The sequence below is a fragment of the Carettochelys insculpta genome, chromosome 3, assembly GCF_033958435.1.
Source record: "Carettochelys insculpta isolate YL-2023 chromosome 3, ASM3395843v1, whole genome shotgun sequence".
Taxonomy (NCBI): domain Eukaryota; kingdom Metazoa; phylum Chordata; order Testudines; family Carettochelyidae; genus Carettochelys; species Carettochelys insculpta.
In genome coordinates this window covers 106,898,404-106,912,298 of record NC_134139.1, presented here as the reverse complement: position 1 = coordinate 106,912,298, position 13,895 = coordinate 106,898,404, and the positions used below count along the sequence as shown (strand labels likewise).

At 42.4% G+C, this 13,895-nt stretch overlaps 1 protein-coding gene and 4 non-coding genes across 5 annotated transcripts; all 5 read left to right on the top strand.

Moving 5' to 3' along the window:
- The first annotated feature begins 914 nt into the window (after positions 1 to 914).
- Positions 915 to 5,472, top strand: RPS12 (ribosomal protein S12). The gene is made up of 6 exons (XM_074990548.1): positions 915 to 1,021; positions 1,177 to 1,222; positions 1,545 to 1,661; positions 2,918 to 3,020; positions 4,001 to 4,102; positions 5,385 to 5,472. Exons 2-6 carry the CDS (start codon positions 1,209 to 1,211, stop codon positions 5,445 to 5,447), a joined length of 399 nt encoding a protein of 132 aa, XP_074846649.1. The 5' UTR covers positions 915 to 1,021; positions 1,177 to 1,208; the 3' UTR covers positions 5,448 to 5,472.
- LOC142011730 (small nucleolar RNA SNORD101) lies at positions 2,054 to 2,128 on the top strand. The gene has a single exon (XR_012645194.1). It is a non-coding gene; the product is annotated as a small nucleolar RNA SNORD101 (small nucleolar RNA).
- Positions 3,847 to 3,935, top strand: LOC142011741 (small nucleolar RNA SNORD100). The gene has a single exon (XR_012645205.1). It is a non-coding gene; the product is annotated as a small nucleolar RNA SNORD100 (small nucleolar RNA).
- Positions 4,484 to 4,616, top strand: LOC142011740 (small nucleolar RNA SNORA33). The gene has a single exon (XR_012645204.1). It is a non-coding gene; the product is annotated as a small nucleolar RNA SNORA33 (small nucleolar RNA).
- A 195-nt stretch (positions 5,473 to 5,667) lies between the features above and the next one.
- LOC142011742 (small nucleolar RNA SNORD100) lies at positions 5,668 to 5,752 on the top strand. The gene has a single exon (XR_012645206.1). It is a non-coding gene; the product is annotated as a small nucleolar RNA SNORD100 (small nucleolar RNA).
- The last annotated feature ends 8,143 nt before the right edge of the window (positions 5,753 to 13,895 follow it).

The window sequence follows — 13,895 nt, the reverse complement described above, 5'->3', positions numbered from 1 at the left end:
TTCAAGTGGAGTGCCCTATGAAGCAGTTCTGGGGCCAGTATTGTTCAACATCTTTATTAATGATCTAGATGAGGGGATGGATTGCACTCTCAGCAACTTTGTGGATGACACTGAGCTAGGGGGACAGGTAGATACATTGGAGAGTACAGATAGGGTCGAGTGACCTAGACAAATTGGAGGATTGGGCCAAAAGTAATCTGATGAGGTTCAGTGAGGACAAATACAGAGTCCTGCACTTGAGACAGAAGAATCCCAAGTATTGTTACAGGCTGGGGACAAACTGACTTAATACCAGTGCAGCAGACAAGGACCTGGGGATCACAGTGGATAAGAACCTGGATATTAGTCAACACTGTGCCTTTGCAGCCACGAACGCTAACGGCACGTTAGAAGGAACATGTGCAGCAGATCTAGATAAGTTATTATTCTCCTCTACTCAGCACTGGTGAGGCCACATCTGGAGTATTACGTCCAGGTCTGCCCCCCCCCCCCCCCGGCATAGAAAGGACGTGGATGCATTGCAGCAGGTTCAGCAGAGGACAACGAAAATGATTGGGGGGGAGGGCTGAGCACGCTCCCTGGCGCGGGGCGCGGGTGTCTTCTTTTTGGCAGGGTCAGATAGAGCGACACCACTGAGCTGGCCTAGCTGCAGGGCTCTGCCGCCGGACACAGCGCAAGGGCCGACCGGGCTACGCTGCCGGGTGCACGCAGGGCTTGACTGCGGGACCGTAGTTCCCAACACAGAAGTAACAGCCGCCTGCTGTCAAAACCTGTTGGCTGACACACGTCACTGCGGGGGCGGGGCGAGAGCCACAGGCGGCCGGGGGAAGTGGTTTACGGACAGCAGCGCGTGCGCCAACGGCAGTCCGTCACGGTCACCGCCATGCGCTCGCTGGGAATCAGGCAGCTCCGCGGACAGCTCTTCCGGGAGCGCGCGATAGCGCCGGGGTCCTCGCGCCCTTAAGTACGCGCCTCCGAGGCCCCGCCCCCTCTTTCGCTGGTGTCTCGCGCAGGCAGCGGGGTAAGTGGGAGCTGGGGACGCGGTCCCCCCCTCTCCCGCCCCGTTTCTACTCCTCCCACCTGCAGTCTGGGCAGCGGGGGGCGCCCGGAGGGGGAGGGGCGTCTCGGGGCTGCACTGCGGCCGCCCCTAACCGTCTGGTTCTGCTTCTGTTTCAGCAAGACCCGGGCGGGAGCGACCCCCACCGACCATGGCCGAGGAAGGGTGAGAGCCGGGACGGGGGCGAGCGGCGTGTGGGGAGGGGCCGGGTCCCAGCAGCTCCGCTCGGGCTCGGCGTGGGGTGGGAGGGGGGGGGGGGGCGGTTCCGTCCGGCCCTGGGCGCGCCACGTGCCGCCCCCGAGGGTTGCCGGGCCGGGCCTACACGTCCCCGTCGAGTGTTCGGAGTCGTTGGGTGGCGTGATTGCAGCGGGGCCCTAGAGCAATGGTGAACCCCGGGTGTCGCCGTCCCGGCGTCTGCAGGGACGGTGCCCGGGGCGCCTGAGGCCAGGCAGTGAGTGAGGAGCCTTGTTTTTGTTCAATCATTCAGCATTACTGCTGGAGGTGTAATGGATGTTAACACCGCCCTGCAAGAAGTGCTGAAGACCGCACTCATCCATGATGGCTTAGCTCGTGGTATTCGTGAAGCTGCCAAAGCCTTGGACAAGTAGGTATCGTTTTGTGGCTGTGTGTTATAGATAAGACTTTTCTTGGGATTATTGGAAGAGAGAACCGTTTGACCTGGTGTCACCAAAACTTTCTAGTGTGCCTTTAACTTGAGATGAAGTTCAAGTTTTTAAAGGAATAGAATTATATAGATAAACTTGTGTTCAGCGTTTTCGTAACCTTTTATTTTCTGGCTTCATTCAGTGGGCTTTGGTATAATATATTGTAAAGAGAACATTCCAAAATAGAACAAGAAGCTGACACTTTACTATGAATGTGTTACCAAATGATGTATTAGTTGGTGTTGGAACACCCTCTGAGTAGGAAAAGTAAGCTAGAGATGTTTGTGTGAATAATCTTTGGTACAACTATAATAAATTTCAAAACTACAGTGTTTGAATGATGACTCTCAGAAATGTCGGATACCCCTTCACTCTTTTTGTGAGTGATAAAAGTAGTCTGACAAACCTGTAAGATTAAGAGAATAGCTAGTTAGAAAGATGTAATTCTATTCCAGTCGCCTTCATAACAAGGAAAGCTATGTGAGTGAGAGTACATAAGGAAATATTACATACAGAGTTTAATCAACTGCAGTGTGTTTAATGATCAAAATGTAAAGTTAAAAAATTTATGCCTGTTTTTTTCCTTGCCTGGAGTCCTGTAACTGAGTCCTTTCAGAGCTCCCATCTTTCCTTTCAGTCCATCCAAAACATACCTACTGTGGTAGTGTATAAAGATCCTAATTAAATTTGAGGTCCTGCTATGATAATTGCTGTGCAACCTAGGCAGACACATTCCCAGTTTTAAATGGTTCATAATGTAAATGTTAAATATGACTAGGGAACATACATTTCTACTTCAAAATCATACTTGTGCTAATGGGTTGCTAACCCAATGATGTAGTGTAGGCCTCACTCTTGTTGATTGCTTGTTGTAATATGGCGGTGTCCACATGCAATCTGAGATCTGACTATATTACACTACATTAAATCAAGGGTGGGGCTTCCATTTGATGAATTAGATCCCTGTCAGCTAAACCATGAATTCTGATATTGAGGCAGTAAAGCTTGATTGAAAGATAGTATTCTCTTGTAAACTGAATCTGAACATATTGATGGGATCAGGTAGGTTTTATTAATTTAAAAAAAAAACCACTGATTTAATATAGGCAAGCACATTGAAAATATAGTTCATGAGTTATACTAATGAAAAATCAATTGATTTTTGGACTTGCTTGTATATAAATGCTCATTTTAGACGCCAAGCCCACCTTTGTGTTCTTGCTTCAAACTGCGACGAACCCATGTACGTAAAGTTGGTTGAAGCCCTTTGTGCAGAGCACCAAATCAACTTGATAAAAGTGAGTATACAAATTTAGAATTGTCAGTATTTGCATGCCATAAATAACTCGTTTCTGCTGGAGTGGCATTTTAGTGGTATAAGTATGTTAACAGTGCAAAACCACCAAAGCATAAAATATAAGACAAGGAAGAAAACAGAAATATAGGTTGAGCTTCTCTATTCCAGCACCTTTAGGACCTGACTGGTGCCAAATGAGAATTTGGTGGACCATTGGAGGTCCATATTAAGTAGCATGTTACCAATATTTCTGTTGTCTTATTGGTGTCTTAGAATAGTAGCAGAGGTAGCCATGTTAGTCTGTATTCTAACAAAACAGACCAGTAGTCCCATAGTACTTTAAAGACTAATAAAAGAATTTATTAAGTGATGAGCTTTTGTGGGCAGACTTACTTTTTCAGATCAAGAAGACGACCAGATGAAGTTGGTCTGTCCCACAAAAGCTCATCACCTGTTAAATTATTTTGTTAGTCTTTAAAGTGCTACATGGCTGCTGGGGTTTTAAAAGACACTTAGGGATAAATTACAGCTAAGCAGCACAGTACATTGAGAGCCAGGACTGGTGACTGTAAACAAACTTCACGGGATCACAGGAAACTTGGTCGCATGCATAAGTGTTTCTTTGACTAACTAAAATCATGCCAGAATATGGATGCCAAGCAAGTGAGTTCCAGTGTAGAGAGGTTCAACCTGTATTTCAGTAAGTAATGTTCAAGTCCAAATAGTTGGGTGTATTTTGTATGTTGTGAAACATAGTTGCTATCACTTCTGGTGGGTCAGAGGCTCTTAAACGTGGCTTTGACTGTTTCTTTTAGACTCCTATTAGAGCTGTACAATGATGATAGGTTGGCTCCCTCTACTGATATTTGTGAGGAAAGCAGCCACAAATGTTACCCAATGTTTCTGAGTGTACAGCAGCTTTGGTTCTAGTACTGCGTATTCTCTGATGCAGTCAGAATAACATACTGTTGTTTTTAACAGGTTGATGACAACAAGAAACTGGGTGAGTGGGTAGGTCTCTGCAAAATCGACAGAGAAGGAAAACCTCGCAAAGTAGTGGGCTGCAGTTGTGTGGTTGTCAAAGTAAGATGACAGTTTTTTCCCGTTTTTGCTCAGTTTTCAAAAAACGAATAATGAACATAGAATGTAGTTTAAATACAAAAATATGTCCAGTTTGTAAATTCAGTGCAAGTCCTCTTCCAAAAAATTGCTTCCTGTATTCAAAAAAAAAAACAAACCCAAAAACAAAACATGCATGAGTTTACATTTGTGTTGTGTAATTAACTAGTGGGTTTTTAACATAGTTCCAGTCCAAGGTCAGTCTAAATTTTTTTTGTTGCTAATTATTTTTAGAAAGCATAACTAGAAATTTGAGTATAGGATTGGTAGGAAACAATGCTTTAGCCTTAAAGCAGAAATTTGATATTACCCTTTGTTTGAAGAGGGATGGTTTTGTTATAACAAATGCCAGTAAATTATGTCTGCTTAACCTGGAAATGTTCTGCAGAAATCATTAGGATGGTACTGGCAATAATAAAGCCGTGGTACGAGCCTTAAGACTTGCTAGTCTTTGAGGTCCCTGAAAATGGCTACATATCTTTATTGGGCGCACAGTTGACAGAAACATGACAATATTTAAGGTTCTTGTTTTGGGTTTTGATAAATGGATTTCTTATGATTGTTACGGCTTTCCTATGCATTCCATGTTAACAAAACAATTAGTAGTGCTCACCTACATTTTACTGTTAAGTTCCCTTAAGTCTCAGGCATTCAAATACCCTCCTCCGTACAGTTTATTTTCAGAGAGTCAAAGTATCTGGGAAAGTGCAGTTTACTTGTGCCCAAGGGAACATGACAAAGATGGTAGATGCAATTAGATCTTGAACACACCATTGTTTTTGTCAAAATACAGGGTATTTGTATGTTTGAGGGGAGTCCTGGGTGGGAACAGTCTTTCTTTCAAAAATACGTGGGGGAAGAGAGAGGGAATCCAGCAGTTAGTATGCATATTTATCACTGGATACTTTTTATCCCGTCTTCAGAGCTTGATTTCTTCAGAGTTGGAAGCAGATGAGGTGTTCACAAGTATTAGCATATTAAAGGAAACTAAAGTAAAGGCTGTGGCAGTCCTGCTGATAGAAGGGTATACATGAACAAGTATATACATATATGTATATCTTAGTTGGAGAATGAAGTTTGTTTTTAAAGGTGCCTATTTTTCTGACTACTGAACCTCTTCCATTAAAGTTTACCCCTACATAGGCAAACAAAAATATACTAATTTAGCCTGTGTAACTTAATCTGAACAAAGCTGTTAACTTCCAAACATGTATTTATTCCATTAATTGACTATTTCATATTCTAGGACTATGGTAAAGAATCTCAGGCCAAAGATGTCATCGAAGAATACTTCAAATGCAAGAAATGAATGAAAAATAAATTGTCAAGCCTGATTGATTGATGTGTGTCTGTTTTTGTTGGATGACATCTACCAAGATGTTTCAAACTCAAAGTACGCATTCTTAAACCCTTTATCTTAAGTGTGGTGGATAATTTCATTCATTCAGCAATACCACTTACTAAGCCAACTCTTAAGCTATCACTTGTAGAGAGACTAATTTTCTTTGAGGCACAAAAGCCTGTATTGTAGCATCTGTGATGAAAACTTGGCTCCCTCTACTGAAACAAGTGAGGAAGATTGCCTGAATTGTTACCCAAATCTTCTGAGATGCAGCCACATTTACTAGCTGTTCTTGTGTTTTCTTAGTTACCAGTGGATACATTAAGCATGTTTTCTTGTCTTTTGAAAAAATAACCACACAATCCTAAACATAATTAAGGTTTGAATTCACCATTACAGCTCAAATAGGTTTTTATAATGGGCTGAGTATATAAGTAAGCTTTATCCCAACTTTTGAGAGCTTTTGGATTTTATTTTCTTATGTTTAGATTTATTCTGTTAAGGATTTTGACTTCTCTGTGAACCAAAATTAAGTTATCCTTAGAAGGTTCCATAATAAGTGAAATGCTCAAATTATTTTGATCTCTTGATATTGCTGATTCTGGCTGCAATTTACTCCTGTGAAAAGTGCATGTTTAAACTACACTTTTTTGCCAGTGTGGGGAACAGTGGTGACTAACTTTTTCCATCCGTGGCTGGAATAAATTTTGTGTACCGAGGCATGTGTGGATGTGCACCACCAGTAGAAACATAGTGCCTATTCAGAGAGGCTGTGGATGCTCTGTTAATCCACCCAAGCACTCAATTTATGGGGAACATTGGTGGGGAATGTACTGGATTGAGTTCTGAGGGAGTTTATAGCAACCGCACTAGTTCATGTGGCTTTCCCTCATATAGTGTGTTTAATACTTGTTAGGGTGCATCTGTACTAGGAACTAATTTTGAAGTAGCCAGTGAGAGCGTACACACATTTTTCCCTTACTTCAAAGTAGGTAGGGATCCCAACTTGGAAGTCCTTATTCCATTCCTGAACTTAATTTTGTAGTGTAGACACAGCCTTGGGGTAATATGATTAAAATGTATGAGGTTGAATGGCTACAAGAGTAATGTCAGTCTTTGATAAAAAAGCACTTTTCCTGCAGGATGAGTTAACTCAGGACAATTAGGACCTCTTAAAATCTCTGCAATAAGGCAATTAGGTTTCTCTTGGATGAGAAGCAGCTGTCCTCCCTATAAATAAAGGAAACAACTGGTGTTATATAGGGTGAATTACAGGATGCACCTCTCAAATATGGTAGGCCCATCTGGCAGCATCCTCTGGGAGCTTGGAGGCTGCTGTGGGGCTGGGAGTTGGAGACTCCATCTGCCCTGCATTAGCGAATGGCTGTGCTGGGGGCTGGAACCACAACTTCTGCCTTTGCCCAGTAGCAGTGGGGGGGGTGGGATGCTGTGGGGCAGGGAACTGGAACCACTGTCTGCCCTGCAGCAGGAGGCTGTCATTGGAGTCCTGTCCCCCATCTACTTTAGCAAGTGGATAGGCAGTGGCTGGCTAGAGCCCTGTGGCAGCCCCTAGGAGTCTGGTCTGGGGCTAGAGCCCTAGGCAAGTGCTCTAGCAGTGCCTGAGCACAGCCCTGGACCTTCCCTTATCTGGCAAATTGTTTGGGACCTGTTTGGTTCTGAGCATGCTGGCTAAGGGAAGTGTTAAATATGGGTTGGACCTGGGTGAGAGTCACAGTGCGGTGGTGAGAAATTGCATGGAAGCGGGGAGATCTGAAGAAGTGGGTCTGTCCCATGAAAGCTCATCACCTAGTAAATTGTTAATCTTTAAAGTGCTCCAGGACTGCTTTTTTTAACCCAGAAAGTGTTTGGCTTAAGTGACTTTCACAACATCAAGGGCTCTAATGTGACAGAGGCAGGAATAGAAGCCAGTTCTTCAGGACAGCTATTTAGCTAATCTGAGACACCATCCTGTGCTTTGTTCACTGCACCATTCTGATTTGTTCTGAGACCTAAACTGCACCTGACAAGGCATAGTTCTGTGTGAGGGGGACAGTCTGATAATTCATATTTGTAGCAGAAGCCTTTTGAGACTCAAATCTTAGGCTGTGTTCAGGTGATGTAGGCTACAGTGTATTTCACTTGTTGAAGAAATGCCACTGTAAACCAAGTTATGTAAGCAGAAATATTGTCTGGCTGACAGCTCATCTATGCTGGGTTAGGGCAGTATAGTTAATACAGGATAGGTTTTTTCCCCCCTAAACCTTGGCCCTCATAGCTATTAGTCTTGGAGGGGAAGCAGTGTTAGTCTGTAGCTTCATAAATAACAGGCAGTCCTGTGACACCTTAAGGACTAACACATGGATTAGGTAATGAGCTTTCACAGGTAAGACCTGCTTCCCCAATCAACCTAACAAGTGTGGACCAAACCATAGGTTTGAAAGGAGTGTGCTGTAGTAGTTGGATCCTTGCTTGCCCTTTCTGTGCTTGAAGGACAACCTGACCTGCTTCGTCTCTAGCCTATGAAGAATAGTCCATCTTTTGTCCTTTCTGCCTGGCTTCTCGTGCTGTACCTCAGTTTTCCTGCAGTTTTGCCAGCTGTCTTGGTTTATGGGCCCCCCCCCCTTTTGCTGTAGTCCATCAGCTTCTTCCTTCATTGCTGCCTCAGCATAAGCTAGGGAGGGGAGGATTGAGCACAGAAGTCCATTTGCTCTGTTTCTGTACCATAGTTCACAACAGCTGGCAGCAACAGTTGCAGGGAAAATTGAGTTCAGTTGCTGCAGCTTGGAGCATTTTTGGTCATTCTCTGGGAATAATGCAGGCAGCATGTCTGCAGTGATGGGCTAGAGTATGGGATCTTCTGAGACTTTATCTGCCGAATTCTAAGTTTCTACTAAGCATGTGCAAAGTTTCTTCTGAGTCTCATAATTTAGGCATTTTTTTCCCCTTTGGGACTTCAAAAGACCCATCCCAGAAGCCAGGGTGATTGTCCTATCAAAATTGAAGTCCCATATCTAACAGATGGTGGTACTACTGCATCTCTGTGAAAGGTGAGAACTTTTTTTTAACATGAGCGAAGCCCTAGCTCTGACTCTGTGTGGTTGTTCCAGTACTGCAGCACCCACGGAGAAAAATTGTTGGGTGCTCAGCACCCACCAACAGCCAAGCTCCCTTTTCTCCCCTGACCCCAGCACCTCTCTCCTGCCAGTGGCACCACTGATCAATTGATTCCTTCCAGCACTTTCTGTCTGTTACAAACAGCTGCTAAGCAGTCTGCAGGAGGCTCTGAGAGGAAGAGGCAGGGGCAGGTATGGGGTACACTTAGGAAGGGTTGGAGTGGGGGTGGGAGGAGGTTGAGTAGGGACTTAGAAGTGGCAGTACATGGCTGGGTGCCAGGAACAGAACTGAAGGGTTTAATCATGGCTTGGCTAGAATGGAAGTCAGTATCTATGGGCTAAACAATGTAATTTCTTTAAACTCTCGGAAATGACTGAACTTGTTTCTCACCAGTGGTGCTTGTAATCTGAGTGCTTGGGCAGCTGTCCAAGAGATTCAGGTACCATCCATCTAATTAGCAGAGAGCTCACAGCCAGCAGCATGTTTCTATGGGTAGTGCACATCACCCCACGCTTCATTTCACACAGCAAAATGTATTCCACATGTGAATGGAAAACATTAGAGGGAACACTGCCGCCCACCCCCTGACTCTTTACCTGCACCCTCTCTTGCTGCCCTCTTTCCCCAGCCCTGCTGTTTTTTCATCTCTCCCTGGCCAGTGTGTCTTCCCACTGGTTCATGGAGAGCTGGAACCAGGTCAGAGCATTCCTGTCACCTGTAGCCTGGATGGCAGTCTCCTTCCCTGCCTCACTACCTTTGGGTAGGTTGGCACCCCAGGAAAGACCAAGATCCTCTGGCCAGGAGAAGCCATACCCTACATATGCCAAAGCCCTATACAGCACTGGCATGAGGAAGTCTCCACCCCTCAGCTAAGCTCTAGGATGGCGGGGGGAGACATTTGATTTCCAGTCTGTTCCTGCCCCTGCTCTGCCAGTTCTGCTGTAGGCACCCTAATAGGGGCTTACTGCTCTCCTCACCACCTCACCTGGAGGCCTACCTCAGGGCATCTTTCTGTAGCTGGTCACTAAAGCCCCTGCAGTCAGCTTCCCTGGGCCTGGTGTACAACCACAATGCATCCTTAAGGCTTAACCCCTTGCTTCCAGCACTCATCTACATTTGAAGTCTGTGAACGATAGCTGATTTTTCTTGTGGTATTTTTCATGTGTATATTTACCTATCTGCATTTCATATTGCCTGTGAGCCCTGGTCATGAATCAGGAACTCATTGTGATAGTTGTTGTACAAATGATAGTTGTTGCCCCAAAAAGCATATGGGAATTTTAGTCTTTTTTTGTGTTGCAAAAAATGAAAATTATATTTTCCCTATCTCTCTCTCTCTTTCTCTCTTAAAAAAAACAAACAAACCCACCACACGCTCGTGGGAAAGATTATTTCTGTAAAGTCACAAAGGCTATGTCTACACTAGCCCCAAACTTCGAAGTGGCCGTGCAAATGGCCATTTTGAAGTTTACTAATGAAGCGCTGAAATACATATTCAGCGCCTCATTAGCATGCGGGTGGCTGCAGCACTTCAAAATTGACGTGGCTCATCCCAACGGGGCTCCCTTTCGAAAGGACCCCGCCTACTTCGAAGTCCTCTTATTCCTGTGAGCAGATGGGAATAAGGGGACTTTGAAGTAGGCAGGGTCCTTTTGAAAAGGAGCCCCGTCGGGATGCGCTGCGTCAATTTTGAAGTGCTGCAGCCACCCGCATGCTAATGAGGCGCTGAATATGTATTTCAGCGCTTCATTAATAAACTTCAAAATGGCCATTTGCATAAGTTTGGGGCTAGTGTAGACACGGCCAAAGACTTTCTTATGTTGGGACTATCTTCAAAAAAGGCACCTCAGAACAGCACTGATGCCACCTTTAATTAGATTTTCTAACATTGGATAATTTTTATTTATACGTATTTAAATTTCAATATCAGATGGAAGGAAGGACATTCAACCAACTAATGACTCATTACATCCTTTCATATGTTCTCTTAAAGGTCTGTTACCTAGTTCTCTTACATTTCTATTCAATGTTTTTGTATAGATAAACAATTCACAGCAGTAAATCCTATTTTTCCTCTCTGTAAACTCCAGTCATTTATCTTTTTTATTGATGCCGAATGTGGCTAACTAGTTGGCAGAGAAGGAGGTGGGGAGGGTCATCTTTTTACACCTGTGCTGATCGATCTGATTCCATTTTCTCCTGTGACTGGTCTACACTTGCACAGCTATGTTGGTTAGGGATGTGAAACCCCTCCCCTCTACTCCACAGGCATAACTGATAAGATAGCTAGACTGACAAAAACTCCCATTGTGGACATTGTTATGGAGACAGAACAGTGCTTTTGTAGGCATAAAGGCATTAGGGGAGGTGGTGTAGGTACACTGGCAAAAAAAAAAAAAAAAAAGTGTCAGTGAATGTAGTCTGTTTTCACTAAGGGGATTATCCTGGCAGAAGATCTGTACTGTATACAGAGCCTGCGTACAGATTTTTCCAGAAGTTACATCTGATTAATTCTGAGTATAGGTGCTGTATGCTGGAATAAAAGTTTTAATCTAAATTAACTTAATTCACTTTGGAAGAGAGTCCCATCTAATTTAGAATACAATATTCTGGAATAAGAGTGCCCAGAGTAAATTGGGAACAGTTAATCCACTTTAAATTCATGCTAATTTCAAATTATAATGAGTAGGCAAACCCTTGTGACTCCCTTTCCTTGTTGAGAGCTAAATGCTACAAGAAGAAGTGGGATTTTCTTAGAGTGTTTAGCCTATGACAAGAAGAGCAACCACGAGGGAGTGAGAGGTCAAAGGGGAGAAACCCAAGACATTCATACACATTATATACAGGTATGTGGAAGTGGGCCTTTGAAAGAAATCATGTGTTGTCAGGGATGTGAGAGCTTGGTGTTTTGTTGACAATCTAATTTTGTTAAATTGTATGACAAAGATGTCTATAGCCTTGGGTAAGTTAATTTTTAAATATAAGAAAGCTAATTTTTTTTAGAAAAACACTAAAGTGAAATATCTGGTTCTTACTGGGACTAGAAATCACTTCATGACTAGTTTGAGTTTTGACATGGGGACCCTGAAATGTGGGATCAAATTAAAAGCATTTGGTTTTGTTCTCTTTTATTTCCATTTTAATACTATATTGGGAGCATAAACACTGCTCTTTATTGTTGCCATTAGCTATAATATTGTTAAGGGACACTCTTAAAGTCCAATCTGCATTGTAAATTGGAATGTTGTGAGCAAATTCTATGGCACAGGTGTAATTGTAGTGTAACTGGGTCCTGAAGGGAAGAATAGTTATTACTTTTAAATCACTAAAGCACTAAATAAATAAATAAATCCAGGAAGTGAGACAGTAACATCTCAACTAAAATTTTAATAGAAAAGTTTACTTTGTTCAACATATTTTAACTCATTACACTGCAAAAATGTTTGCCTGTTGTTTTCAGCATGAGGACAATAGTAGATCTCTTAATTATAAAAAAAATTTGGTGGTTTACACATACAAAGTTTACAGCGTTACTCCTTGGAGTATCCGCTTCAATGAAATACAACAAAACTAGCTGGGTAAAATTCCTAGTCCATTGAAACCAATGGGAGTTTTGTCTTTGATTACACTGAATTTGGAATTTAAACTGTTGTGTATATGCTAGGGATTTTAGGAAAGCTTGCACAGTTGCTGTCACCACATTATTATCAAAGGTTGCAGTATTAATAGCAGTGGTAGATCAGTTGTGCTGACCTCTAACCATGCAAGTAACAATGGGAGATGTCCCTAAAATCCTTATTGTATGGAAGGCTTGTATGTCTAGCCATGTTTATGTTTCTCATGTGATGGTCTAAACTGAAATGATTTGCATTATTTGTATTTAAGGTCAAAGTTATGCTAGAATAGATGGATGGTCACAGACTCAGCGAGATAACATGTTTCTTGCTCCTAAAGGACTGTGTTCAGATGCAGAAACTTATTTTTAATGAAAATCTGGAGAGCTCAACAAACTCCACAGGGAGCCATACATATGTAGAATTTATGGATTTCTTTTGTTGCAGCTTGCAAACTTTTCCCCAGGTATATTTGTAGTTAGCTGGGTCAATTTGATAGGTTAAGCTGGTCGTACTTGAAGGCAGGAAGCAATCTGGCTGGCTAATGAGGGTTTTGAGGCCTGTAATTATTTGAATGAACTTATAAAAGTTGGAAGTCATTAGTTTCATAGCAAATGTTATCAGTTCACAGAATAAAATTCATAGTAAAATATTTATTATACCTTTAAGTTCCTGTTCTCTGTGTTTTCAAATGTTGAAGAACTGGCAGTTTTTAAACTTCAAATGATATGAAATTGACGATGCATAGAATATAGATCTTGTCTCAGGATTTTCTCAGGTCCTGTTTACATTAGAGAAACTTGCATTGGTGTTATGACTTCAGTGAAGTTATGATGATGCAAACGCTCTTGGCAGCAGTAGAAAATGGGGCTTGCCCCAATGCAGCTTCAGATTCTTGTGACTGCGGAAATAAACTTTCAAGAGGGAAAGAGACTGAAAGATCTGTTGTCTACTGTCATCCTCGATTTTCCATAAGAATCCCATCTGCAAAGGTGTATGTATTGTGAAGTAAACAACTGGACAGTATCAAGTAGACTGGTTCCTTGGGGCCAGATTTTAAAAATATAAAGCCCTTAAAGATGCAGACAGTCACTTCAGTCATGGGATTTTTAACATGCTTTTGCACCTAACTTGCATTGTCACTTCTTAAAATTTCAGTAGGTAACTGTCTACCCAAAATCTGTCCCTTAAGGGCTTTTGAATATGGAACTTAGGCTCTTTAGCCCCAGTTTTGAAATGTTAATTGCTAAGTATATATCAGAATGGTGCTGGACCACATTGTTTAGCAAAAAGCAAACGTCTGTTTTCCTTAAAATAAAAAAAGAAATTCCATAGTGGTTTTGAGTAGAAATAGAATATATTGCAGTTACTCTAAATACAAGCATCTGGGCTATGACCAAATTCATACTGGCAAATGTGTTTATACATATTTAGTCAATGGGCTAAAAAATCCAAAATGTTCCTATGACAACTTCATGGTGCACAATGGGATTTCCTTGTGAAATTTAGAAGAAAATTTAATCCAATACTTGGCATACAGGTGAAATATTTTGTATTGATTAATATAGTGAAAAATAACATTCATTGGGCTTTATGGCAGCTGGGGAGCAAACTTTCTCTTCTTTATGAGCCTTGTCAAATAAAAAGGAAAATGTAATCAAATAAAAATAGCTGTATTTAAGAAAAA